The 26217-nt window shown below is 36.3% G+C and overlaps 2 protein-coding genes across 2 annotated transcripts; one reads left to right on the top strand and one right to left on the bottom strand.

The window, feature by feature from the left end:
• Positions 1–9410: 9410 nt before the first annotated feature.
• On the bottom strand, positions 9411–9857 carry LOC142634516 (uncharacterized). The gene has a single exon (XM_075808829.1). It carries the CDS (start codon positions 9855–9857, stop codon positions 9411–9413), a length of 447 nt encoding a protein of 148 aa, XP_075664944.1.
• An 11420-nt stretch (positions 9858–21277) lies between these two features.
• LOC142612914 (GTP-binding nuclear protein Ran-3) lies at positions 21278–24636 on the top strand. Its single transcript, XM_075785090.1, has 8 exons — positions 21278–21471; positions 21677–21746; positions 21970–22026; positions 22137–22254; positions 23330–23419; positions 23525–23704; positions 23793–23870; positions 24314–24636. The coding sequence occupies exons 1-8, from the start codon at positions 21469–21471 to the stop codon at positions 24381–24383; spliced, it is 666 nt and encodes a 221-aa protein (XP_075641205.1). The 5' UTR covers positions 21278–21468; the 3' UTR covers positions 24384–24636.
• Positions 24637–26217: the final 1581 nt, after the last annotated feature.

Genomic DNA, 26217 nt, shown 5'->3' on the forward strand with positions numbered 1-26217 from the left:
TATTTTGTTAACTCGTTAAAGAAATTTATAAGGATATTATAACCAGGGGCGGCTTGATGCATTTAGGGGCCTTAGGTGAAAATTGACTTGAGACTTTTCATATATTTAAATATGACTTTTTTTATATAAAAAAAATTAATAATATTACTTAAATTCTATTATCTTGTTTTAGATGCAAAATTATTAATTAACCATGTGGAATTTTTTTTTTCTTTAGAAAATTTATAGACACAAAAAATTGATAACTTTTCACAGTTGTTGATGTGGGGTAATGGTAAGTAAAAATGTAATATTAGTGGTAAACTTAGATGAAATAGATGGACGTAGCATTTATCTCTCTTTTTTCTTGTTTTTATTTGATAAAAAAAATTATTTTATTTATTGGCTAATATTTTTTAGGCTTAATGAATAAGTTTATAACATAAAAAATTACTTTATTGGCCAAAATTTGGAAGCCTTTTTCTACTTGGAGGCCTTAGGTGACCACCTCACTTGCTTTCATACTAGAGCCGGCCCTGATTATAAGGTATAAAATGTAAATTGTCTATATTTATTTATTTATTTATTATTGTGAAACACTTTTTTTTTACCATTCATTTATTCTAGATTATTTGGTTTTCTACTTAATAACTCATTTGGATGAATATTTATGATGTGATCCCACATTTGATTTTAAAATTAAGAAATAAAACTCTTTAAGAATAAATCATTTAGGACACATGGCGTAAAATTGAAACTCTGATTTGGAATTATAATTTGAGGTTCTTTCAGTTTCACCTATTATTATTATTATTATTATTATTATTATTATTATTATTATTATTATTATTATTGTAAAGTCACAATTTGCACCTAAACCCAACAGTAAGAAGGGGATAGGCCCAAAAAGCCCAATACAATGAAATTTGTAGAGAGTGGGCTTGAAATCTAAGTTCTAGTGATGTTGGATAACAAAAATGATGGGCTCTATTGCAACGTCACACACAATGAACTGTTTAAGTAACAGAATTTATCCTCAGACACAAGCCGAGGATGAATTATTATATCTCCCTCTTTCAAAGATAGATTACAGTTATAGATGCTAATGTGTACAGTGTTTTCTCTTTCTTTTCTTTCTGATCCCCCTTCTTGAATGTCTTCCTTTGCCTTTTATATCATTCACATTCTTCTCCCCACCTTCCACGTATGAATCAGATTACTGATTTAGATACTTGTCCATCAACCTCCCCTGAAGTCTTTGGAGACAACTGTAAGACTGAACTCTGATGCTCAGGTATCACTTCCCTATTAATGCGGCCAAAGAAGTAGTTACAAAGCATTCAATGCAGTGATAACAGCTTTATCTTAAATATTTCACTGCCCTTCTTCTTATTTTGTACATTTACCATGCTTACTCTTACCTATTGGATCTTCTAGAATATTGTCTTTGGATGTTAACCAGCTTTTCTCTTACCTCAGCTTTACATAGCCGATGACATATTCTTCCTCGGATCACCTTCTTGGATATACTTGACCAAATATCACTTCTTTACCTATTAGTATTGCTTCATGGGTTGACATTCCTACATCCTCGGACCATTCAGCATCCTCAAATTGGGCCTTTAGCCCAACAAACACTCTTGGGCCAACCCAACATGTATTCTTAGGCCCATTGACCCTAAAATAGCCCCTCGAGATTCTCATTTCTACCACTTCGGGAGGAAAAGAGGATCTCGATATCTGTCATCGTTAATCTGTACTCACCACGCCTCTTCACTGATAGTGATGATGTCCCTTGAACTGCCCACTGCACGCTCCTGACGTTTCAGCATGCGAAGCGTTCCCTAATTAAACTCTGACAGCTCTTTGTCTCCCACGTTTAGCGACACGATGCACATCCAACGGTTGAAGATTGCATTGGAACATAGGTGGGAATTTTCCCACCTCATAACCCCCGCTAATATAAATATCAACAATTTAAACCCTCTTACTCATTCCAACACTTATACAACGTACCTGCCAACCTTTGCGATCTGCACATGCCCTCACAATTACCAAGAATTAGGCTGAGGTGGTTTTTTCGTTCTAAAGTAAGTCTTCCCAAACTTCCTCTTTCATTATCTTTTTACATACTTCTCTCTTTCTTGTGTTTCTTTCTCCTCGGCTCACCTGTCCTTTTCTATTCGTCAATACCTCTAACCTTCTCCTACAAATGGGTAGGTTTGCTTCCCTAGTTGATTCTAATGAAAATATAGAACAATTTAAGGCTAAGTATAGGATTCCACCGGGGGTATCCCTTACATATTGTAAGGAAGGGATATGGCACTTGAAAAGACGAGAGGGAGAGGTAGTAATCCCGATGATCGCTTTCATAGAGGGAGGAATGAAAATCCCAATGGGGACAGTCATGAGGGACTACCTTAGGGCCTTTAGATTATCTCCTACCCAATGCGCCCCAAATATGTTTAGAATTTTGGGTTCTATAGATGCTCTAAATGAAAAGATGGGTCTAGGGCTCACCCATCATGATGTGAACTGGATTTACAATCTCCACAACCTAAAGGGGTAGGGATATTACCTAAAATCTAGGTTTCCCGAAGTTAGATTGATCCAATGTCTTCCCGAATCCAATAAAGGTATGAAAAAAGACTTCCTGATCATATTAGGGGATTGGCACGACGACGTCCCCTGTCTAACAAGGGAAGGGGAACCAGGTAAAACTCTAGGTTTAGATAAACTGCTCACAACCACATTTTTTTTAAATTTGAACGTAAACAAAGATGTTTGCTCAATTTAATCGTATTTTTCTTGACGATTTTGTAGACTCACACGCAGCTATTTGCCACTTCGATCTTGTCAACCACGACAGATTGGACGAAATATTGAAGGCCGAAGTGTTCGTGCATTCAGATAACCAACTTCAAGCAGCTCATTTGATCCTTGGCTACGATCCTATCTCCAAAGCCTTCCAGGCATCGAAGTGCGTGATTAGAGCAAAGGACCCACGCTTACACCGGAGAAGCGTTACTGCCGAGGGCTTCCTTCTACCTGCGAGTACCCCGACTCCTCAAAGCACCCTTGTCACACAACCCATACCAAACGGTATTCCCTTAATTCCTCTTCCAACTCAACACACAGCTGGTGAAGCAACCTCTTCTCAACCCCGCGTAAAGGAAGAAAAAGAGATTGTTGAAGTTTCAGATTCTGAGGACAAATTTGAAGCCTTCAACCAACCCCACTCCCCTGAGGATCGAATTGGTGACCTTGGCACATCCTTTTCAAGTCATCCACAAGAAGACACTCACAACTCTAACGTAATGGGAATTCAGCGCAATCCCAAGCAGAGCCTTAAAGACATAATGGAAGCCTAAGTGGGGAATCAAGAGCTCCAAAAGGCAACTCAAACCAAGCTTCCCCAAACAAAGGATAAAGGCCCAGAGAAATCTACTCAGCCCAAACTCCCTCCTCCCTCACCTACCCAATCCCAACGTGTTGACCAAGCTGATCACAAGAGAAAAAGTGATCAGCAAAAGGGGAAGGATGTGATTGAAGGAAGGAAAAACCTCCTTCCCAAGGATGTGGAGCCCGAAAAAGGAGTTAAACAGGCTCGCACAATGCAGACAAGGTTAGAAAAAAGGATGGTAACCCCTGCGCCTGCCCCAATTTGGGCTCCATCAATGACAATGGATGATCATGCTGTTATCGCCAACGCTTCCATCAGGGGTTTCGACTCAGGAATAGCTACTTGTGTGGTAGATGCGCTAGAGCAAGCTCTCTTGCTGCTTGAGGACATGCACGAGCTAAGGCAGATGAGAGATCAAAATGTCTTTATGACGCTAAAAAAGGAGCCCGCCATGATAAGAATCCTATTTAGTTGTCACTCATTTCGTTCCTCTTTCGTACTTAGATTTTTTGTTTTAACTATAACTCTTTGTTCCACCTTATTATTGTAAATAGGCTGTCCAATATGATCATAGGGCTGAAGAGATTATTATCAGCACTTACAAAACCCTAAGGGATGAGGAGGTAAGGCGCAGCAACACCCAGAAAACCCTTGAGATAAAGGACAAAAAGCTGCAAGAGGTCACTGCCCAATTGAACAAGGCAGAAAATGAATGGAAGAGTGCTGATGCGACGTTAAAAACGACCAAGAAACAGGCCGAGACCTAACGTTTGCAACTTTGCCAGGCCGACGAGGAAAACGTGGCAGCAAAGAAACAAATAGAGGCCTTAAAGAAAAGTCTAAAGGATTCTGAGAAGGCTAGGGAGGGAGCCAACAAAGCTAAGGAAGAAGCTGTAAAAGCCAAAGAGGAGGCTGAGAAAGCAAGGGACCAAGCAGAGAAAGAAGGGTATAAGGTCGGAGTGGCGGAGACTACGGAAAACTTTAGATCACAGGTCTCGGAGGTATGTAGGCATTACTGCCTCCAAGTGTGGAACGTGGTACTTATCCGAGCTAGGATTGATGCCTCTTCTGCCCTTTGGAGGACAAAAAATGTTTACTACCCCCCAGCCATCTAAGCCTCTGCCCCATCCACCACTAGGACTGATGATGTCACCCAGGGAGCAAACACCGAAAATGACAGCTCTTCTGAGGTTCCTCCCTCCTCTAGGTGTCAATCTGAGGAGGTTAAGCAGTCTATAGCCACCATACAACCCACTGAAGGAACAACAGAAGGGGTGACTCATGAAGCTGCTCAGCCTCCCAATGCCCCTAAGGAGTCCACCAAAGAGAGAGAAGATACCAAGACAATGGAACTTGTCTTGGTGACAATTCCTATCATTATCGAGGAGGATCCAAAGGGCAAAAAGATTGCTTCTAACTCCTCGGCTCCAATCCAGTCTCCCAAGGATCCTAAGGGTAATTTGAAGATAAAACTGAAGCCATGATTCATCCTCATTCTTTCCTCCTTTTAACCCAGTTTTCTGTTTATTTGATGTAACTTAATGTTCTGTAAACAAATTGTCTTTCCAAAAGACTTTAAATTAATGAAAATGTCGAGTTGTTTCCTTTTCGTGTTTGACACTTACTTTTTTTTTATATATTATTTTATAAGGCATGAACCAGACAACAAATATGTTTAACATACTTACAAATGCTTTAAGTGGTGCTCATGAACTCTTATCTATTCATTACTATTTTGGGAGCCTTCAAGATACGCGATCCAAATGGAAAAATAATGCTAAAATCCACGTTAGATACAAGTTGACCCAAGAATAGATTGTCCAAGGATCAGACATAATGAAGATTCTAACTAATATTTAACAACATATCAACATATACAAGGTATGTGGTCCGAGGAGTCAGATATGACCAAATTTCAGTTTGATACTTAAAAACATGAACTGGAGTGTTAATTTCCCCAAAGTAGATGATCTGAGGACCAGACATAACTAAGGTTCTATTCAACACTTAATAAAATATCAATTTATACAAGGTATGTGGTCCGAGGAGCCAAGCATGACCAAGTTTCAGTTTGATACTTAGAAACATGAACTGAAGTATTAATTTTCCCAAAGTAGATGATTTGAGGACCAGACATAACAAAGTTATGTTCAACACTTAATAAAATATCAATTTATACAAGGTATATGGTCCGAGGAGCCAGACATGACCAAGTTTCAGTTTGATACTTAGAAACATGAACTGAAGTATTAATTTCCCCAAAGTAGATAATCCAAGGACTAGACATAACTAAGATTCTGTTTAACACTTAATAAAATATCAATTTATACAAGGTATGTGGTCTAAGGAGCTAGGCATGACCAAGTTTCAGTTATATACTTAGAAACATGAACTGAAGTGTTAATTTTCCCAAAGTAGATGATCCAAGGACCAGACCAGACATAACTAAGGTTCTGTTCAACACTTAGTAAAAATATCAATTTATACAAGGTATGTGGTCCGAGGAGCTAGGCATAACCAAGTTTTAATTTGATACTTAAAAACATGAACTGAAGTGTTAATTTTCCCAAAGTAGATAATCCGAGAACCAGACATAATTACGGTTCTGTTCAACACTTAGTAAAAATATCAATTTATACAAGGTATGTGGTCCGAGGAGCCAGGCATAACCAAGTTTCAGTTTGATATTTATAAAAATAATAATCAACGCAATGTAGTGTCAACAAAAATAAAATGGCAGAAGTACCTTTCATTAATAATAATACCTTCGTAGGTTATTTACATTCTAGGGACGTGGTACAACCTTTTCATCTAAATCTTCAAGATAATATGCCCCTATACCAGTTACCAAAGTGATACGATAAGGTCCTTCCTAGTTAGGTTCTAATTTTCCCCATGCTGGGTTCTTGGCAATACCCAAAACCTTCCTTAATACCAAATCTCCAGGTGCAAGTGACCTTAGTTTCACATGGGAATCATATCCCTGTTTAAGTTTGTGCTGATAATAAGCTAGCTAAACCATGGCATTTTCTCGCCGTTCCTCAACTAAGTCTAAGCTTTTTTCTAATAAACTATCATTACTGCTTGGGATGAAAAAGCTCGTCCTTAACGTTGGAAATCCAGTTTCCAAAGGGATTATAGTCTTGGCTCCATAAGTCATAGAGAAGGGTGTCTCTCTAGTGGATCTTCGAGGTGTAGTTCAATACATCCACAAAATATGTGGTAATTCTTCCACCCACCTCCCCTTAGCATCATCCAGTCTTTTCTTGAGCCCATTGACTATAACTTTATTGACCGCCTCGGCTTGCCCATTCCCCTGCGGATAAGCTGAAGTGGAATATTTATTTGTAATCCTAGATCACAACAATACCTTTTGAAGGCCTTACTATCAAATTGCAAACCGTTATTTGAAATAAGAGTATGAGGGATTCCAAACCTGGTGATAATGTTTTTTCAGACAAATTTCTTCGCATCCACATCCCTAATATTTGACAATGGCTCAGCTTCAACCCATTTAATGAAGTACTCTATTCCAACAAGCAACCACCTTCTGTTCCCTGCTGCTTTTGAGAAAGACCCTACAATGTCCAAACCCCATTGAGCAAAAGGCCAAGGACTAGACAGAGGGTTAAGAACACCCCCTGGTTGATAAATGTTGAGAGCAAATCTTTGACATTGATCACACTTCTTTGCATAATCTTGTGCCTCTCTCTACATATTGGGCCATCAATACCCTTGTGTAAAAGCTCTATGAGATAAAGACCTTCCTCCTGTGTGGCTTCCACAAATCCCTTCATGTAACTCTTCAAACAGTAACTCCGTTGCTTTAGGGTGTACAACTTCTAGTCCTTGGACAACCAGAACTGAGATACTTTTCTGCATACTTTATCTGCTTCAGACTTCTCTTCGGGCAAGATATCATTTTTAAGGAATGACATTATAAGATCCATCCAACTAGGTCCCACCCTAATTTAATGAATCCGAATGGTGTCATTATTCGTTCCAACAGGTTTACACAGATCTTCAATGAGGATGACCCGAAGTAGGCCTTGCGCCGAGGATGTCACAAGGGTGCTAGGGAGTCAGCATGGGTATTCATACTTCTAGAGATATGTAACAAGATAAAAGATTCAAATTTTGATTGTAAATACCTGACCCGGGTTAGATACTCTTGCATTCTCGGATCTCTAGATCTAGCTTTCCTTCCACTTGGGCCACCACTAACTGTGAATCTGAGAATATTTGCACTATTTTTCTACCCATTTTCTGAATCATATCCATTCCTACCAGTAAAGTTTCAAATTCTGCCTCATTGTTGGTGGCCGAGAACCCCAGTCTCAAGGATTTCTCAAAAGTAATTCCCTTAGGGGACACTAAAACTAGCCCCACACCAGATCCTCTTTGATTCGCTGCTTCGTCATCGTACACTTTCCATATCAAAGTTTCCTTGCATGAAATCATGCCAATTGATTTTTCATCCATGTCCAACCTCTTAGTGTTCTCTTTTAATGAGGGCTCAACAAATTCCGCCACCAAATCAGCAAGGACTTGGCCCTTCATAGAGGTGTAAGGCATGTACTTGATATCAAAAGCCTCTAAAATGGTACCCCATTTGGCAATCCTTCCCGTGTAGTCAGCACACCAAAGTATAGACTTAATAGGAAGTTGAGTTAAAACAACAATTGTATGAGATTAGAAATAATGAGGAAGCTTACGCGTAGCATGCACCACTGCTAGGATCGCTTTTTCCAACGGTAAATAATGCACCTCAGCCTCATGTAGAGATTTTCTCATGTAATAAACTGGCCTCTGTACACTATTATCAACCCGTATCAGAACCAAACTAACGGCATGATTAGCCACAGTAATATAGGCGAACAGAATTTCGTCAATTTCTGACCGAGACATAATGGGTGGTCGCGACAGATATTCCTTAAATTGCTGAAAGGCTAAAGCACATTCCTCGGTCCATTCAAATCCCTTCCACTTATTCAACAACTGGAAGAAAGGCTTGCATCTATCTGCGGACCAAGAAATAAACCGATTGAGGGCAGCAGTCATCCCTGTCAACCTCTGAACCTCTTTAGGATTCCGAGGTAGTTGTAAGCTATTAATTGCCTTGACCTGCGCAAGATTAACTTCAATTCCACGATGAGTTACCATGTAACTCAAAAATTTACCTGATCCCACACCAAAAGAACCCTTAGAAGCATTAAGGCACAATTTGTACTTTCTTAGCGTTTGAAAGATGTCATTGAGGTCTTTCACATGCATGGAAACTGTTTTACTTTTCACCACCATGTCATCCACATACACTTCAATTGTCTTTCCTAGCTGTGGCTCAAACATCCTGGTCATCATCCTTTGATAGGTAGTTCCTGCGTTCTTTAAACCAAAATGCATCATCTTATAGTGATAATTCCCTGTAGGAGTGGCAAACGCTGTCTTCTCCTGATCATCCAAAGCCAAAGGTATTTGGTGATAACCTTGAAAGGCATCCAAAAAACTCATCCGAGGATGCCCAACAGTGGCATCCACCAACTGATCAATACGAGGCATTAGGAAGGAATCTTTAGGACAAGCCTTGTTCAAATCTGTGAAGTCTACACATACTCTCCACTTTCCATTCTTCTTCTTCACTACCACTGTATGGGCCAAACATTCAAGATAAAACACCTCTTTGATAGCACCGGCCTTTTTGAGCTTGAGTACCTCTTCCTTGGCAGCCTCGGTATGCTCTTTAAATTAGCACCGAGGTGGTTGCTTCCTCAACACCACAGCCGGATTGACATTCAAATGGTGAGAAATGAAACTCAGATTAACCTCGGGGGCCTCATAAGCATTCCATGCAAATACATCCACATTTTTTTGTCAAAAACATAACAAGCTCTGCCTTCTCTTAAGATGGCAACTGAACTCTCACCTGAAAGAATTTTTCAAGGTTATTATCTATGAGAACTTTCTCTAATTCTTCACACGCAGGTTCTTCTACCATTGCTACCCTGGGTGTGGCTAGAGACATTGATTGCTATGAGCCCCTTTCAACTGAGGCCGAGGACTTCAGCCCAGGCTGATGCAAAATTGTGGCCGCCATGCACTGTTTAGCCACAAATTGACTCCCTATTAGTTCTTCGATTTGATCCCCAGATGGAAACTTGACTTTGACATGTAAAGTTAAGGACACGACACCTAGAGCATGCAACCGAGGTTTTGCCACAATGGCCGTGTAGGGAGAATAGGCATTTACCATAATAAAATCCACTTCTACCGCTTCTGGGCCTGATTGCATAGGCAACCTAATTTGCCCATTTGGTATGACAGCCTTCTCCTCAAAATTTATCAGTGGTGAATCATAAGTCGTAAGACCCTCATGTTTTAAGTTTAGCCCCTTGAACAAGTCAGGGTACATAATATCTGCACCACTACCCTGGTCAACCATCACCTTCTTCACGTCGTAGCCCTCTATCCTCAGCATAACCACCAAAGCATCGTCATGCGGTTAGATAGTCCCAATCTTGTCTTCTTCTGAGAAATCTAAAATAGGTGAGACATTCCCTTTAGTCCTCTTTGGCTCAAAACTAGAATCCTTGGCAAGGGTTCGTGTTACGGACATCACCCTAGAAGGACGAGAACCAGTCCTCCCAAGAGCAGCAAAAATAACATTGATCGTACCCAGAGGAGGCCTTGATGAAGTGTCCCCCTAGTTCACTGAACCTGAATGGTCTCCCTGCCCATTGGGCCGATATAAAAATTGCTTTAACCTTCCCTCCTTAACCAACTGCTCCAAATGATTCCACAGAATCCTACAATCCTCAGTAGTATGACCACTTTCTCAATGATAGTGGCAATGGAGGTTCTGATTACGTCTCATGGGGTCCCTTGCCATCTTGTTGGGCCATTTGAAATATGGTTCATTATGGATTTTCTCCAACACCTGATGCACAAGTTCCCGAAATACAGTATTAACAACCTAAGGAGTGGTAGGACCAAATTGCCCGGCAAAATCTCTTTGGGGCCTGTTGTTGTTGTATCTATCCGACCTGAAATCCATCCTCTCTTGAGGGATAATCTTCGCCTTTTCCTTACCTTGTTGTTGATCTTCCTCAACCCGTTTATACTCATCAATGCGATCCATGAGCCGACGCACACTCCTCACATGCTTTTTGGTCAGAGATTTCCTTAAGTCGTGCTTAATAGGAAGGCCAACCTTGAAAGTCCTTATTGCTACATCGTCAAAATCTCCATCGATCTCATTAAATATTTCCCAGTACCTATCAGAGTATGTTTTCAGGGTTTCCCCTTCTCGCATGGCCATGGACAATAACGAATCCAGGGGCCGAGGAACCCTACTACACTTAATGAAGCAAGACCCAAACGCCCGGGTGAGTTCCATGAAGGAATCAATAGAATTTGCCCTCAAGCCATTAAACCATCTTATCGTAACAGGTCCCAAGCTAGAAGGGAAGATTTTGCACATCAAAGTTTCATTCTTAGAATGCATCGCCATCCTCTGATTGAAATGACTCACATGCTCTACGGGGTCCGTTCGGCCGTTATAAATGGTGAATGTTGGTTGGGTGAACCGATGAGGAAGCTTCCCTTTCACGAAGGGTGACTTGAAAATTTGGAGTAACGCTCTACTCATAGCATCATTTCCCAAGCCTCTGGAGGAAGGCTTCTTGCCCTTACGATCACGAAGGTCATCTTCCTCGTAGGAAAATGACTCACTAGGAGGAGTTCTTAACCTGGGTATGTAACTACTACTCTGGGTGTCCTCAGAAGAAGGGTCAGAAAAAGAGGGAGTTCGCATTCGCCTCTCGCAGCGTAACTTCTTTTTCAGGTGGTCAATCTCCTGCTGCATGGCCTTAACATTTTTCTCGTGAGGAATTCTACTTCCACCTCGTGAATGACTCTTACCGGTGTGCACCGTATGTACACTGCCCTCCCGATCTCTTTCTTGCTCAAGATACAAGAAGTAATCCTCACACTAGGACCCTATAGACTCTGCATGGTGTAGACCTGAGTCTACCATAATGCTAAACTTCCTACAACACAAGATTCCCATAGACGACACCAATTGTAAAGTCACAATTTGCACCCAAACCCAACAGTGAGAAGTGGATAGACCCAAAAAGCCCAATACAATGAAATTTGTAAAGAATGGACTTGAAATCTAGGTTCTAGTGATGTTGGATAACAAAAATGATGGGCTCTATTGCAACGTTACACACAATGAACTATTTAAGTAACAGAATTTATTCTCGGGCACAAGCCGATGATGAATTGTATTATATCTCCCTCTTTCAAAGATAGATTATAGTTATGGATGCTAATGTGTACAATGTTTTCTATTTCTTTTCTCTCCAATCCCCCTTCTTGAACGTCTTCCTTTGCCTTTTATATCATTCACCTTCTTCTCCCCACCTTCCACGTATGGATCAGATTACTAATTTAGATACTTGTCCCATCAACCTCCCCTGAAATCTTTGGAGGCAGCTGTAAGGCTGAACTCTGATGCTCAGGCATCACTTCCCCATTAATGCGGCCAGAGAAGTAATTGCAGAGCATTCAATGCGGTAGTAACAGCTTTATCTTAGATATTTCACTGCTCTTCTTCTTATTTTGTACATCTACCATGCTTACTCTTATGTATAGGATCTTCTAGAATATTGCCTTTAGACGTTAATCAGCTTTTCTCTTACATTGGCTTTACATGGCCCATGACATATTCTTCCTTAGATCACCTTCTTAGATATACTTGACCAGATATCACTTCTTTACCTATTAATATTGCTTCATAGGTTGACATTCCTACATCCTCGGATCATTCAGCGTCCTCGGATTGGGCCTTTAGCCCAACAAACACTCTTGGGCCAACCCAACACGTATTCTTGGGCCCATTGGCCCTACAATTATTATTATTATTATTATTATTATTATTATTATAGATTTATCAGTTATGTTTTGACTAAACATGGTTAAACTTTGTTAAAGAAAATCTTATACAAATTTATAATATTCCATTATTAATATAGACAGAATAGGGGTGTTATTTTCTTCAAACTTAAAGAGAGAAAAGTGTTTTTTCTTTCATGTTTGGGATAAAGTGTCATTTCCTCTAACCTCAAAGGAGAAGAGTGTAATTACTCTTTTTCCTGTATATACAACTTCCACATTATATACAACAATCTAAAATAATACTCTAAATACAATTCAATATACAATACAACTACATTGTACAATAGTCTAAAAAAATTATTAACAGTTTAAAGATCGCTAATAAAACAACCATTGAATGCATAACAAAATAGAATTAAATAACAAATCATAAATTTTTGTCAAACTAATAATAACTTATTATATTTATAAGTTAAATCAATTAAACAAAAATATACAAAATATTGAAGAATAGTAACACACCTAGGAGTAGGGATAAGAGTAACATATTTTTTGAACTTGGAAATTTGTAGAGCACTTATCAAATTACTTGATTAGATAGAGAGAAAAACTAAGAAAACATTGAAGGGAGAAAGAAACACATATCTAAATACAAATATTTTGGTTGTACCAGTGGTATAATTTTTTGCTAATGAAGATGAAAAGTTCAAAGAAAAGCAAGTTCCTTCCGTTGTCAATGCCAAAGTAAGCTAGTGTCATGGAAATAATTTTTTTTTTTATAAATGAATGAGTGCAAATTTGACACATTTTTCTTTCTTTCTTATAAAATTAAATATTTTAAGAGTAGTGTTATTGACAAAAACAAATTTACAAAAAATTCACAACAAAATCTAGGTGGCAACTTATTAATGGTAGGTAAAAACTAATTACAATTTGTCACTTAACATTTATTGTGATAATATTGAGAAAGTCGCACTAAAAGGATCATATTCAAATTTATTTCAACTTGCCTTTTAAAAAATTATATATATATATATATATATATATTGGTCAAGTCAAGGGTTCATTTGAACCCTTAGGCTGGTTATGGAGCCACCCCTAGCTAAACAGTAGTGCTTCAAACAATTATGAATTATTTCTATTTGGGATGTCTGCATACTAGCTGTTAGGGATATTTTAATAAAATAATAACTTAACCATGAATTTTCACTCATTAATTGTGCTTTATTTGATATTTATAACTATTTTTTTTAATTGATAGTCTAATGAGTCGAGAGATTTCTGAATATCTCTATCATAAATAAAAACTCTTACCGACATTTATAATCATATTAAACTCACATTTTCATTCAATTATTATTATTATTATTATTTACTGAAAAATAATTAATCACTCATTTGTTATAAAAGCATCACCATAGATCATATAATAATTAGGATGGCATGGTCCTCCCTTCATACTCTTATGTCCTCAACATGCACCACACGACCTAATAGAGTTGCGAATGGTAGAGATTGAACAAACTTTGGCTTCAAACATGTTTAAAGTCTTAGGCTTTAACCCCCAATAAGAAATGACACATGTTCATATCATATGCAATGAAAATTACTCACTTAACCTAATCAATCAAGTGAGTTATGTGCATTGCATATGACTTTGACACATGTTATTTTAAGAAGTTGAAGCCTAAGACTCCAAATATGTTTGGAGGCAAAACTTTTCCATGTAGATTGTTGGGTACATAGTCATGTAATATTGTAATTGCTTAAAAAAGGAAGATGGGTGTTTTGGTGTATTTGGGAAGTTAGTTAAGGGTTAGTGATTTAACAGGGTGCAAAGGCAAAAGTGAGAATTCATTGTATTGTGGTTACATGACTCACATTCGCATGTGATCATTAGTTTTAACTTTTAAGCAATAATTATGGCTATAGAGTGCAATTTGTAAGATTAATTATAATTGGAGCAGTGATTGCAAGTTCATAATTTTAGGTGTAAAATGTAAGTATCTACGTAGTCATGATGGATTTTTGCAATTAATCCTAAATATATTTTGTATTTTGTCATATATATAAATATATATATATATTTTGTTGGCCAAAAAATAAGCAATTTGATAAAAATGTTAATGACAAAACTACACAATGCTAAAGAACTTTTTGAAACTGATTATATCTTATATATAATATATCAAACTTGATCGAACTCCACTTCATAGTATACATTTATGAGTATTTCATGCTTGTATTCCTACTTGTATTTATAGTTCCATTGTCATGCATAATAGTGACCCTCTCTTTTAGTTTTTGGAGTATAAAATTAATGTACATGATCAATATATTTTACTCGTACAAAATTCACATTATAAATTTGATTTTTTAAATAGCATCGAGTGATTTCAAAGTAATACACAATACTTTAAGAATATATCAATATCATATTTTCCCTTCTCACGTAATATTGATCACACTAATTAAATTAAATTCATGGTAAAATCTAATATTTACCAAGATGAGGACACAATATTTTTTTTATTCCTGAAGTATTGCATATTTTTACATGATTTTTAGGGGAGTAAGACCATAAATCATGGTAATGTTCTTAATGTGTTGTTGCCACATCCCTCGAATCAATTCGACTCATTTTTATTATTTGGCTAAAGATGTCCAATAGTTCTTAAGTATGAAGATGTCCATTAGTTAGTATCTATATTACCATTACTATAATCTCAGCAAATATATATATATATATATATATATATATATATATATATATATTATTACTACAATTTTTTTTAGAAAGTTTCAATATATGGCGTCTGCTCTTGATGATGCTCTTTATCATCAGAATAAGACACCAATTGGTTTTTGGGATAGGCAGGAATTGAACCTCAAATCTCTTATTCAACCATCAAAAACTTTACTAATTAAGTTAATTGAAACCCACACCATTACTACAATTGAATAGTTATGTGAGGGTACCTGTAGCAATTATTGACATTTATGCTTATGTGTACATTCAAATTGGACGAAAGTGTCAATCAAAAAGAAAAAAAAAATTGCAGGAAAGTGAAATATGAGTCCAAACTTTGGATGTTATATTGAAATGTTGAAATTATTTAAATTGACACCTTTACCACAACAATAGCATTTGCTAAATACCTTTAATTCCATATTTCCGATATCTTTTTACACTATTTATTAGAGAAAAAAAATCATTTTTTTAAGAATCAGAAAAAAATCTAATTAGGTTGACAGTAGAATTACCAAAATAAAGCAATAATGACACATTAATTAATTGGGATGATTCAATGGGCTCAAATCTTTATTGTAGTTTTTTTTTTGAGAATCATCTTTATTGTAGTTAGATACCTATGTTATGTTATATATACTTAGGTATAAAATCATATCATATCAATCTCGATGATTTTATGGTAGGTAAAAAGTTTGCGTATTCTCAATAGATGGCAAATATCATAATCAAATTGGAGGGAATGTTATCCTTAAAAAAATAAAATTGGAGGGAATATACGTGAGTTTTATACTTAAACCTCTATATAAAAGAAGAGAAAAAAAAGAGGAGGGGGGACGAGGGGACAGACATTGGAACATGTACTATCTTTTACACATTGATTATTAAAAGTGGGAGGATTTAAACTTTGAATGTTCAAGTTAAAAACACCAAAAGACAATATGTTAAGGAATAGATGCTATCTACTCTTATATGATTTAAAATATATATATATATATATATATATATATATTTAGTGAATAGTTAATGGTATATCAAAAAGTCACCAAGGGTGGCCTAAGGCCTGTAAGGTTTGTCTTGCATTATGTTAGGGGGAGAAAAATAGTTTTAGGAAGTTTTAAAAAATTTATCAGTCATTTGGATAATTTCGCTAAAGAGTTTTATTTTGCTTTTTGATGCTAAAAAATAGCTTTACAATCCATTTGGAACGAGGTAAATGAATGAAATGGAATGCATTAAAATTAATTTTTAAATAATATTGTATTTATTTCACTGTTTGGAAGTTTCATAGAAATGACTATCAAGAAATGCTCATTCCATTCATTTGCTCCTAACTATTATTCTCAGTTTTTGGGTGGAAAATTATTCTTTTAAAGACAAATAGAAATACCAATTTATCTTTATCTTGCAAAAAAAAAAAAAAAAAATCAAATAAAAGATGAATGATATTATAGTAAAGTTATATGTTTCATTCATTTCACTCCTCCTTTTAGAAAGTATCAATCATGCCAGAGAAGAATACATCACAATCCATCCCATTTCATTATTGTAATGAATTATATGTTTCATTCCATTACATTATTTTAAAACCTATATAACTTAGCGTAAGGTAAAGTTAAGAATTCCAAACTATAATGTTAAGGGTCCGTTTGGTTAGAGGAGTGGAAAAGTGGGAGGATAGAAAATTAGTAGGAGGATGGAAAAGTGAGAGAATAGAAAATATTTGGTTTTTCCTCATGTGTGTTTGATTGGAGCAGAGTGTCTTGATGCATTTAGGAGCCTTAAGCGAAAACTGATTTGAAACTTTTTATATATTTAAATATTAATTTTTTTGAGAAAAAAAAATTAATATTACTTAAATTCTATTATCTTGTTTTAGATGCAAAACTACTAATTAGCCACACATTTTTTTTCTTCTAAAAATCTATAGACACAAAAAAATGACAACTTTTTATAGTTGTTGATGTGGCAGATTGGTAGTGGTAAAAATATGATATTTGTGGTAGGTCTAGATAAAAATAAGTAAAAATTTGTCAATTCAATTGTTTTAAAATTCTGTGTATTGCTTCTTCTTTTTTTCCCAATATTTTCACACAAATCCTAAGTATTAAGTTGTTATTGGTTCTAATTTTAACCCACTACTGAAATTACTTTTTTGCCAACCAATAATAGCCAATAACAACCTGCCACTTGGGATTTGTTGTGAAAAATGTTGTAAACGTAACATTTTTCTTTCTCTTTTTCTTTTTCTTCATTTGATAAAAAATATTATTTTATTGGGTAAACTACGTATTTGGTCCATATCCTATACACCATATTTCAATTTGATCCCTAACCTTTTAATTGTGTCAATTTGGTCCCTAACCTTTCTTTACCGTGTCAATTTAATCCTTACAGTTATCTTTTGGATGAAAATTAAATGGCCAAAATAAAAATTTAGCTTCTGTTGATGTGATAATAAACTAAAATTTTATTTTGGCTATTTACTATGTAAACAATTTTCATCTAATATATAATGGCAAAGACTAAATTGACATGACATTAAAAGGTTAAGGACCAAATTGACACAATTGAAAGGTTAAGAACCAAATTGAAATATGGTGTAAAGGCTAGGGACTAAATATATAGTTTACCCTATTTTATTTATTGGCTAATATTTGAGCTTAATTAATATTTTTAGAATAATAAAAAAATTACTCTATTGGTTAAAATTTGGGGGCCTTTTTCTACTTGGGGGCCTTTTTCTACTTGGAGGCCTTAGGCGGCCGCATCATTCGCTTCCATAATAGAGCCGGCCTTGGGTTGGAGGGATGGAAAAGTGGGAGGATAGAAAACTTTTTTGTTTGGTTGTCGAAAAAAAAGGGAGGATGGAAAATGTAGTTTATATAAATTGACTATTATGTCCTTATTATATAATATATAAGAAATAGATATATTTACACTCATTAAATAATACAAAAATTAACACAAATACATATATATATATATATATTTATATTACTTTCTTTATTATTATATATAATTTTAAATTTATGGGCAACAAAAATTGATTATGTAGACTTTATTCACATGACCATACATAGACCGGGAAGATATTTAAAAAAAAAAAAAAAAAACTTTATCTAATCATTGTTACGTGGGAAGATATTTAAAAAAAAAAAAAAAAACTTTATTCACATGGGCGACTAGGCGACTAGGCAAACTTGACAAAACATCCTTCACTTGGCAGCAAAACAATTCACTTGGCAGCAATTCAACTAGTTTTTAACACATCCTTCACTTAGCAGCAAAACACCATTCAACAAATATTTAAATTTTCCATTCAAAGTCATCAAATATAAAGTAAGAGGGGTAGGTGAGTGCAATAAAGTGAGGGTATTTGTGTAAATTACATCATTAAGCATATTTTCCTCCTCATTTTCCTCCCAAATTGGGAGGATAAAAAAATTAGGGTCTGGAGGGATTATTTTCCTCCCCATTTTTTGTCTCTCTTGTTTTCTCCCTGAACCAAACGGTGGAAAATGCCATTTTTCACCATATTTTCCTCTCCCTATTTTCCATCATCTCTGTTTTTACCCCAACTAAATATACCCTAAAACTCTTTTATTGTAGATGATACTCACCTATTTTTAGAAAGATAGGAATATGAGTTTAATAACATAATGATGATAATATCAGGAATAACAAAAACAATAATGTTATAAAAAAAAGGAAAAAGAGAGATAACAATTAAGAGTAATGCTACATCTACAAATTATTTTACAATATTTTTTACAAAATATTGATGTAAAAAACTTTTTATTGGTTTTTATCTAGACTCACAATTAATATCACATTTTTATTTACCAATAATCACTTACTACATCAGCAGTTTGTAAAATTTTTTGTAAAATAGTTTGTATTTCTAGTATTATTCAACAATTAAATATATGGAAGATGACTAAAATGTACTAATTTTTGTACATTTATTTTATCCCCTTCCCCCCCCCCCCTTTTTCTCTCTCTCTCTCTCTCTCTCTCTCTCTCTCTCTCTCTCTCTCTCTCTCTCTCATAATCTAAACATACCATTAGTATGAAGTATGTTAAAGCATTCTCATTGTGCTATCTAAAACCATTTGAAAATGTAAATTAGAGAATACTTTTTACTAATAAGTTATAAAATCACCTCACATATGGTTATTTATTTATTAGTTTTCCTTGAAAAAAAATTCCCACTCTTTCTCTTTCTCAAACACGCCCCAATCCATTCCCTCTCTCTTCTATGGTCTCTCATTAGACTGCTTTGTATTTGGTATGATTTTGTTGTCAATGTGGATTGAATGATAGTGATGAGATCAAACGAGTGATTATAGTCGAGATTGTGCAAACTTTCTCTCTCTCTGGTTTGGATTTGGATATGAGATTGAGTATTGATTTGTGAGTAGGTTTCAATTTGAGAATGGGTTGCTCGTGCAATATCATTGTTGATTGTCGTTGCTTGGGTGGTGACTAGGTGGTTAGTAATTGGGTTGATATTTTGTTGGAGTTATTGCTTTATTGGATGTAAACATTTATATATTATTCTACTATGATGTATAAAAAACATAAGGGTAAATTCCACAAACCTCCCATGACGTTTGGACTAATGCCAATAAAGTCCACAACATTTAAAAAGTGACCATTTTGGTCCTTATTCCCAAACGGTTTTGGTGTTACATACCCTCTGTCCTCTCTCTCACCCCTCTTCTGAGTCTTCTCTCTTCCCTTTCTCTAATTCTAAAAAGAAAAAATTGAAGAACAGAACCCACAAAGCCAGCGACCACCGACCCAACAAAACCCACAAGAGCTAGCGACCACCAACCACCGACCACCAACAAAACCCACAAGAGCCAGCGACCACCGACCACCAGCAAAACCCACAAAACCATTAACCACAGGCAAAACCCACAAAACCATCAACCACCAGCAAAGCAACGACATCAACAAAACCCACAAACCCAAAACCATCGACCACCAACAAAACCCACAAACCTATCAGCAATACTGACCACCCCATAACAAACCCATAACCAAAAACACAAACCAAAACCCACAAAAATCCAACACACCCACAAAAAACCAAATTCTCTATCACCAATACAAACAAAAACCGACCCACTACAAAACCCACCACCACAGCGCCACTGCAAAGAGGAAGAGAGAAGAGAAATTCAAACCCACCACCACAACGTCGGATTTGAGTAGAGGAGATTGAAACGTTGCGGGATCTTAGTGGAGGAGAGTGAAACGTTATCGGTCTAAGCTTAAACATCGCCATCTATGTGGGTTTTTGAAAAATATCTTCAAATCCGAGCCAAAATCACCAGATCTAAGTAGATCTAAGAAAAATTGTCGCCGGATCTGAGTGAAGGAGGGCTGATCGTCGCTGAATTTGAGAAGAGGATGGTTAATTTGAAGTGGTGGCGTGGCGTGGCGTGGCGTGGCATGGCAGGTCGGGTCGGGTGGCTGGGGTTGCTCGGTTTAGTTAGAGGTTATGGACTGAGATGGTTAGAGGAAGAGAGAGAGAGAGAGAGAGAGAGAGGCGATTCTGATCAGAGGAAGAAAGAAGAAAGAAGAAAAGAAAGTAACAATGTTTGTATAACAGTTTGGTCATTGGATTAAGATGGTCACTTTTTAAATGTTGTGGACTTTATTGGCATTAGCACAGATCTTAGAGATTTGTGAAATTTACCCAAAACACAATATAGAGTCATTTGTAAAAGTGATTTTATAAAGTAGGTAAAGTAATTTTTTGGACAATGTAAAAGAGATAATTTTTGCATTACCGAGTGAACAATGCTTTTATGAGTTTGAATCCTTGAAGTAAGGATTTGACCATTTTTCTTAAAGAATCAGTTAAGGATGTGACATTGATTCCATTGAAAGAATATTGTTTCTCACACTTCAAATCTCTCTCTGTTTCTTTTTTTTGTTTCAATCCTCACACTTCAAATCTCAATCGAATTAAAGTAGTGCAAATACATTCCCTAATTGGATTCCAAACCTTGCGGTCTAATTCCTTTGGAATCCATGGGACTATAGTTGGTACTTTGTACTTTGGGTAGGGAGCTACTTCGAGAGCTTACCAGGTTGTCACAACTGGTGGTCATTTAATTTTAATTAAAAAGAAAAAAAAAAGTTTAAATAATAATACTAATAATTAAAAAAGAAAGACAGAAAAGAGAGAATCGAGAACAAATAAGATCGGACGGTACGAGTAACACGACTGAAAGAAAGTAATCAAATCGAACGTCCAAAAGAGTAGCGTGCAATTAAAGCCGAAAGTGAAAAAGCTTATAAGTTCTAGCTTTGTTGCGCACACATTTAAAACACATCGCCGTCCCCTTCTGCTTCTTCTTCTTCGTCACACTTCCCTGCCTCCCACTCTCAGATTCTCTCTCTCTCAGCCATTTCACATCGAATGGTACAAATCTCTCTCTCTCTCTCTCTCTCTCTCTCTCTCTATTTTGTGCTCGTTTGGTTTCCGATCGTTGAGTTCGATGCGCATTTTCAAGGGCTAGGGTTTTGGCTCGTCGATCTCGTTCTTTATTAAGCTCTTATTTAAAAAATTAAAAATTAAAAACTGATATTTTTATATATATATATATATATTTGTTTTGTAATTGTAGGCTCTACCAAACCAACAGACTGTGGAGTACCCAAGCTTCAAGCTTGTCATCGTCGGTGATGGAGGCACTGGTATATCTCTTTTTACTTTTTTTTCTTTGTTGAAAATTTTGAATTTATTTTGTCACTGTTTGTATCAAATCGTGGAGTTAGGGCTTTTGATTTTCATGGTGGAGGCTATGTTTGTTTCGAAAGATAATAATTTCCGGACAGATTTGCAAGAAAAAGAAAATACTTTAGATGTGTAAATCTATATTGGTTTTGATTGATCTGAGTGTTTTTTGAATGGTGGCAGGAAAAACAACTTTTGTGAAGAGACACTTGACCGGAGAGTTCGAGAAGAAATATGAACGTAAGGGTCTCGAATGATGCTTTGTTTTCAGTTATAGAAATTTGTACTGTTTTGATGTGTTTGGAAGTTATTAAAATTTTTTTTTTTAAATGGGTATTATTTGCAAATAGCAACTATTGGTGTGGAGGTTCATCCATTGGACTTCTTCACAAATTGTGGGAAGATTCGGTTTTACTGCTGGGACACTGCTGGCCAAGAGAAGTTTGGTGGTCTTAGAGATGGATACTAGTAAGTGAAATTTTAATGATTCATAATATTGTTGTTGTTGTTGCATTTTTTTTAGTTAGATTTTAACTCTGCTTTGCTGATTGCTTTTGTGTCTTTTGGAGTGTAAATTTTGACATTTATTAGTACCTTATATGGTGTCTATACTATAATGTTGAAAGTGTGGCTTTTTAGTTGAAATTAGTATTAAGGTGTTCTGATTAGGGGGCACAAACTGAAATTACGCTGTTAGTTACATGTGTTTAATTTTGTAATGCTAGTCTCTAGAAGGTCTATGGCAAAGGTAGGGTTCAAATGGGTGCTTTTAGTTGGATTATAAATGGGTTGGGCATATAATTACACATTTACCGGGTTATGACATCCAACCCAACCAGGCAGTATTCATTCCAATACCAAATCACCAATTACCCCACCTTCCCACCAATTTTTGCATCAATGTTTGATGATGAGTTGATGACAATCTGAGCATCTTTGTCGTCTTCATTGGTACTCAGTAGGATAATCTCAGAAACAAAGAGAATCTCGACTTTCATGAGTTATAAATGCCATTAAAAAAATGTCCATGAATTTGATTGAGCTGGCTTAGGGAAAAAAGATCTAAAGAGCGATGAATCTGTGGAGAGAATGTTGGCAGGATGGAATTGTAAATTTTCTATTATATTGATGAGGATGGAGAAGAACGGAAGAACCAGTAGAGATATTTTTGTATGTTAGTTATTGTTTGGATTAAACTGGTTACTGCTTATATTTAGGGTTTTCCCATTTGTTGACAAGATAAATTAATGTAACTAATTGCAAAGCTTCAACTCTCTGGAATTTTTTATAATATATCTTCACCCCCTCCCTTGAAGTTGGTTTCTTATGTTGGTTTGCAGAGTCTCCTGTCTTATTTTCTTGTGCTTTCTAGTTTAGGGGTCTCACACATAAAGCCAATGAGCTTTAGCTTAACTGGCGCCTCCCCTTGCAAGTGCTAGGTTGAGGGTGAGGTGGTGGGTTAAAGATTGGTTGAATGCGTGAGTGACTTGCCTATCTCCGAAAAAAAGGGGTCTGACATAAAATCTTCTATGAAATTTTGCAGCATTCATGGGCAGTGTGCAATTATAATGTTTGATGTTACAGCCCGGTTGACGTACAAGAATGTTCCTACATGGCACCGTGATCTGTGCCGGTAAGTAAAAAATATTTTGTTAAAATCTACTACTGTTTGTTTGTGCGTGTGATTTATGTTTGCATTTTCTACAGTGTATTGATAACTTGTGCTTTGCATTCACAGGGTATGTGAGAATATTCCCATTGTTCTCTGTGGAAACAAGGTAGACGTGAAGAACAGGCAGGTTAAGGCAAAGCAGGTTACATTCCACAGGAAGAAGAATCTGCAGTACTATGAGATATCCGCAAAGAGCAACTACAATTTTGAGAAACCTTTCCTGTATCTTGCCAGGAAGCTTGCTGGGTAAACACAATAGTATAATGCTGTTTTATTGCTAGTATGCGAATATTGTGAATGAAACTTGATGTTGACTGCTGCTTTTATAACTTAGGGACCCTGCTCTCCACTTTGTGGAGTCTCCTGCTCTTGCTCCTCCTGAAGTACAAATCGACTTGGCTGCACAGCAACAGTAAGAATTATCTGCTTTGCCACCTATTGATTCTGCGTAGAATATTTTTTACCTTATTGGGACTGGTTATTCTGTCTACAAGTAGTGTTGATTAGATACCCTTAATAGTGAAGCAATTAGGCCACTAGAATGTCCTCCAGTTGCATATACTAGTTGGTATGCATGAAGTTTTCAAATTTTATCATTGTTGTCTTGATTCTCAAACAGTACCAGAAATGCTTTTTGACCACCACTTGTTAAAAAGCAAAAGCATCTGCTTTTAATGTAACAAATTAGTTCTGCTTCTTAAAAATATCACCTGAAATGTCAATTGTACTCAAATGTAGCTTTCTTTAATTGTTGATGGGTTTATGTTAAACTCATTTAGTTACTTCTGTTTGTCTTAGATCGTTTCACCATAAATCTTCCTTCCTTAATGTTGTTTTGTATCTGCTTTGCTACAGGCACGAAGCTGAGCTTCAGCAAGCAGCCAGTCAGCCTCTTCCCGATGACGATGATGATACATTTGAGTGAGCTGGAACTGTGCTGGAGGGGCTATCAGTCCTTTTGTTGTGTTCTTATATGCTGCATTTACTTCCTTATTCCTTGTTTTGTGGGATTTTCAACAACATATGGCAGGATCTATTGACCATAGACCATATACTAGTTAGGATTTCCTTTTAACTATTATTTTTGTCCATGGTTGTGATGTTGTATGTCTTGATATTTTATAGTTGGAGTCCCATGGTGTTTTTGAGAGTTAAATTAAAAACAATTGTGCGATCAATCTCGTTTAATCCTGCTTTTTTATTCCCCATACCTTTACGCACCCCCATACCTCTACACATTTATGTGTTTCAATCTCCATCTCTCATCAAATCCATGTCCACTGGTGCCTCCACATTTGTACATTCAAATCAAGACGGGCCTTTCTCATCACTAGTGAGAATGTAATTTTTCCAAACCTGCCCAGGGCTTGTTACTCTTTTACTCATCTTGATTTGGTCATACTCTTAAAAATTAGGCCTTGTTGTAAAATTATCGAAGAATTGTAGGCTCTGAAGTGATGGATACGGTTTACAGGTGTTTTAGCCGGCAGATAAATCACATTTATTGCTCATTTCCAAAACTAGGTGAGGGCAATTTCTGTGAATCATTCGGGTTGATAGGGTCAAAAGATATCTCCTCTCATCTTTCTCCTTGGCAGTTAGGAGGCACATGCAGTCTTTGTGGCAGGGAGAGTTTAAGATGATAATATTTCGGTCCGCGGCAATGTCCATACAATGGATCCACGTGAAACGCGAGTATGGTAAAATGGCTATAAAGGTTTGCCAATGAGAATAAATTTGAGTGCCGTTTTTATTGTCTAACTGCTTTTGTTACCTAGATGGGTTGGGTTAAACATTTAGAGCATTTTTATAAGTCTTAAATTTTGATGTTTATTTTAGCATAAAAATTTATTTTATCTATTTTACTACAAAACACCTATATAAGATTATCTATCATACGCTTCATTTGATTTAAATAATATATATTTTTTATATTTTATGACTGATTTTTTTCTCTTTTCACAATTATTCTCATATTTTCCTATAAAAAAGTAAAAAGTTCTCTCTTATCTCTTAGTTCTCTGCTCTCTTCACCATCACAAAGTCAAACCTCCATGGCTAGAGCTCCATGGCCATGGCTAGACCTCACATAACCACCACAAAGGCTGAAACTCACATAAATCAAATCCTTTATCTTTCGGTCTTTCTAGCTCTCTAAACTTGAATTTCTAGCTCTCTAAACTTGAATTCGCCTAGCCTAAACCACCATGGTCGAACACCATGGGTTCGACCAATCGACTACCACAAATGAAAGGCTTTTAACTTTTGGTTCTCTCTTGCGTTTGAGGACTTGGTGATTTTGTTTGGTGTTGTGTTGTGGGTGTAGTGATTTGGGTTTCAGGGTTTAAGAAAGGTGGGATTTTTGGCTTGGGTGTGGTGGTTGGATGGTGGTGGGTGGTTGACCAGATTTGTCTTGTTGAGAGAGAGAGAGATGAAGATGAAGATGGAGAAAGAAGAGAGTTTGGGGAAGAGAGAAAAGGAGAGGTCTGATGAGGAGGTGAGAGAAAAAAAAAAAATAAATAATTATTTACACAACTATAGTAACCATATATATTTACACGATTACTGTAGCAGTGTATATTTACAAGCTTATACAACAATTGATGTGGGTAGTTTTTTTTTGGGGGGGGGGGGAGAATGTGTAAATTTGATCACTTTTTGTATTATACACACACTGGTGTAAAGAACTTTGATACTGTAAGAGATCAAGTATGCTTTAATTGCTTTATATCTAAAACAGTGTAGCTCATCTATTCAAA

The sequence above is a fragment of the Castanea sativa genome, chromosome 1 (assembly GCF_040712315.1).
Source record: "Castanea sativa cultivar Marrone di Chiusa Pesio chromosome 1, ASM4071231v1".
Classification (NCBI taxonomy): domain Eukaryota; kingdom Viridiplantae; phylum Streptophyta; class Magnoliopsida; order Fagales; family Fagaceae; genus Castanea; species Castanea sativa.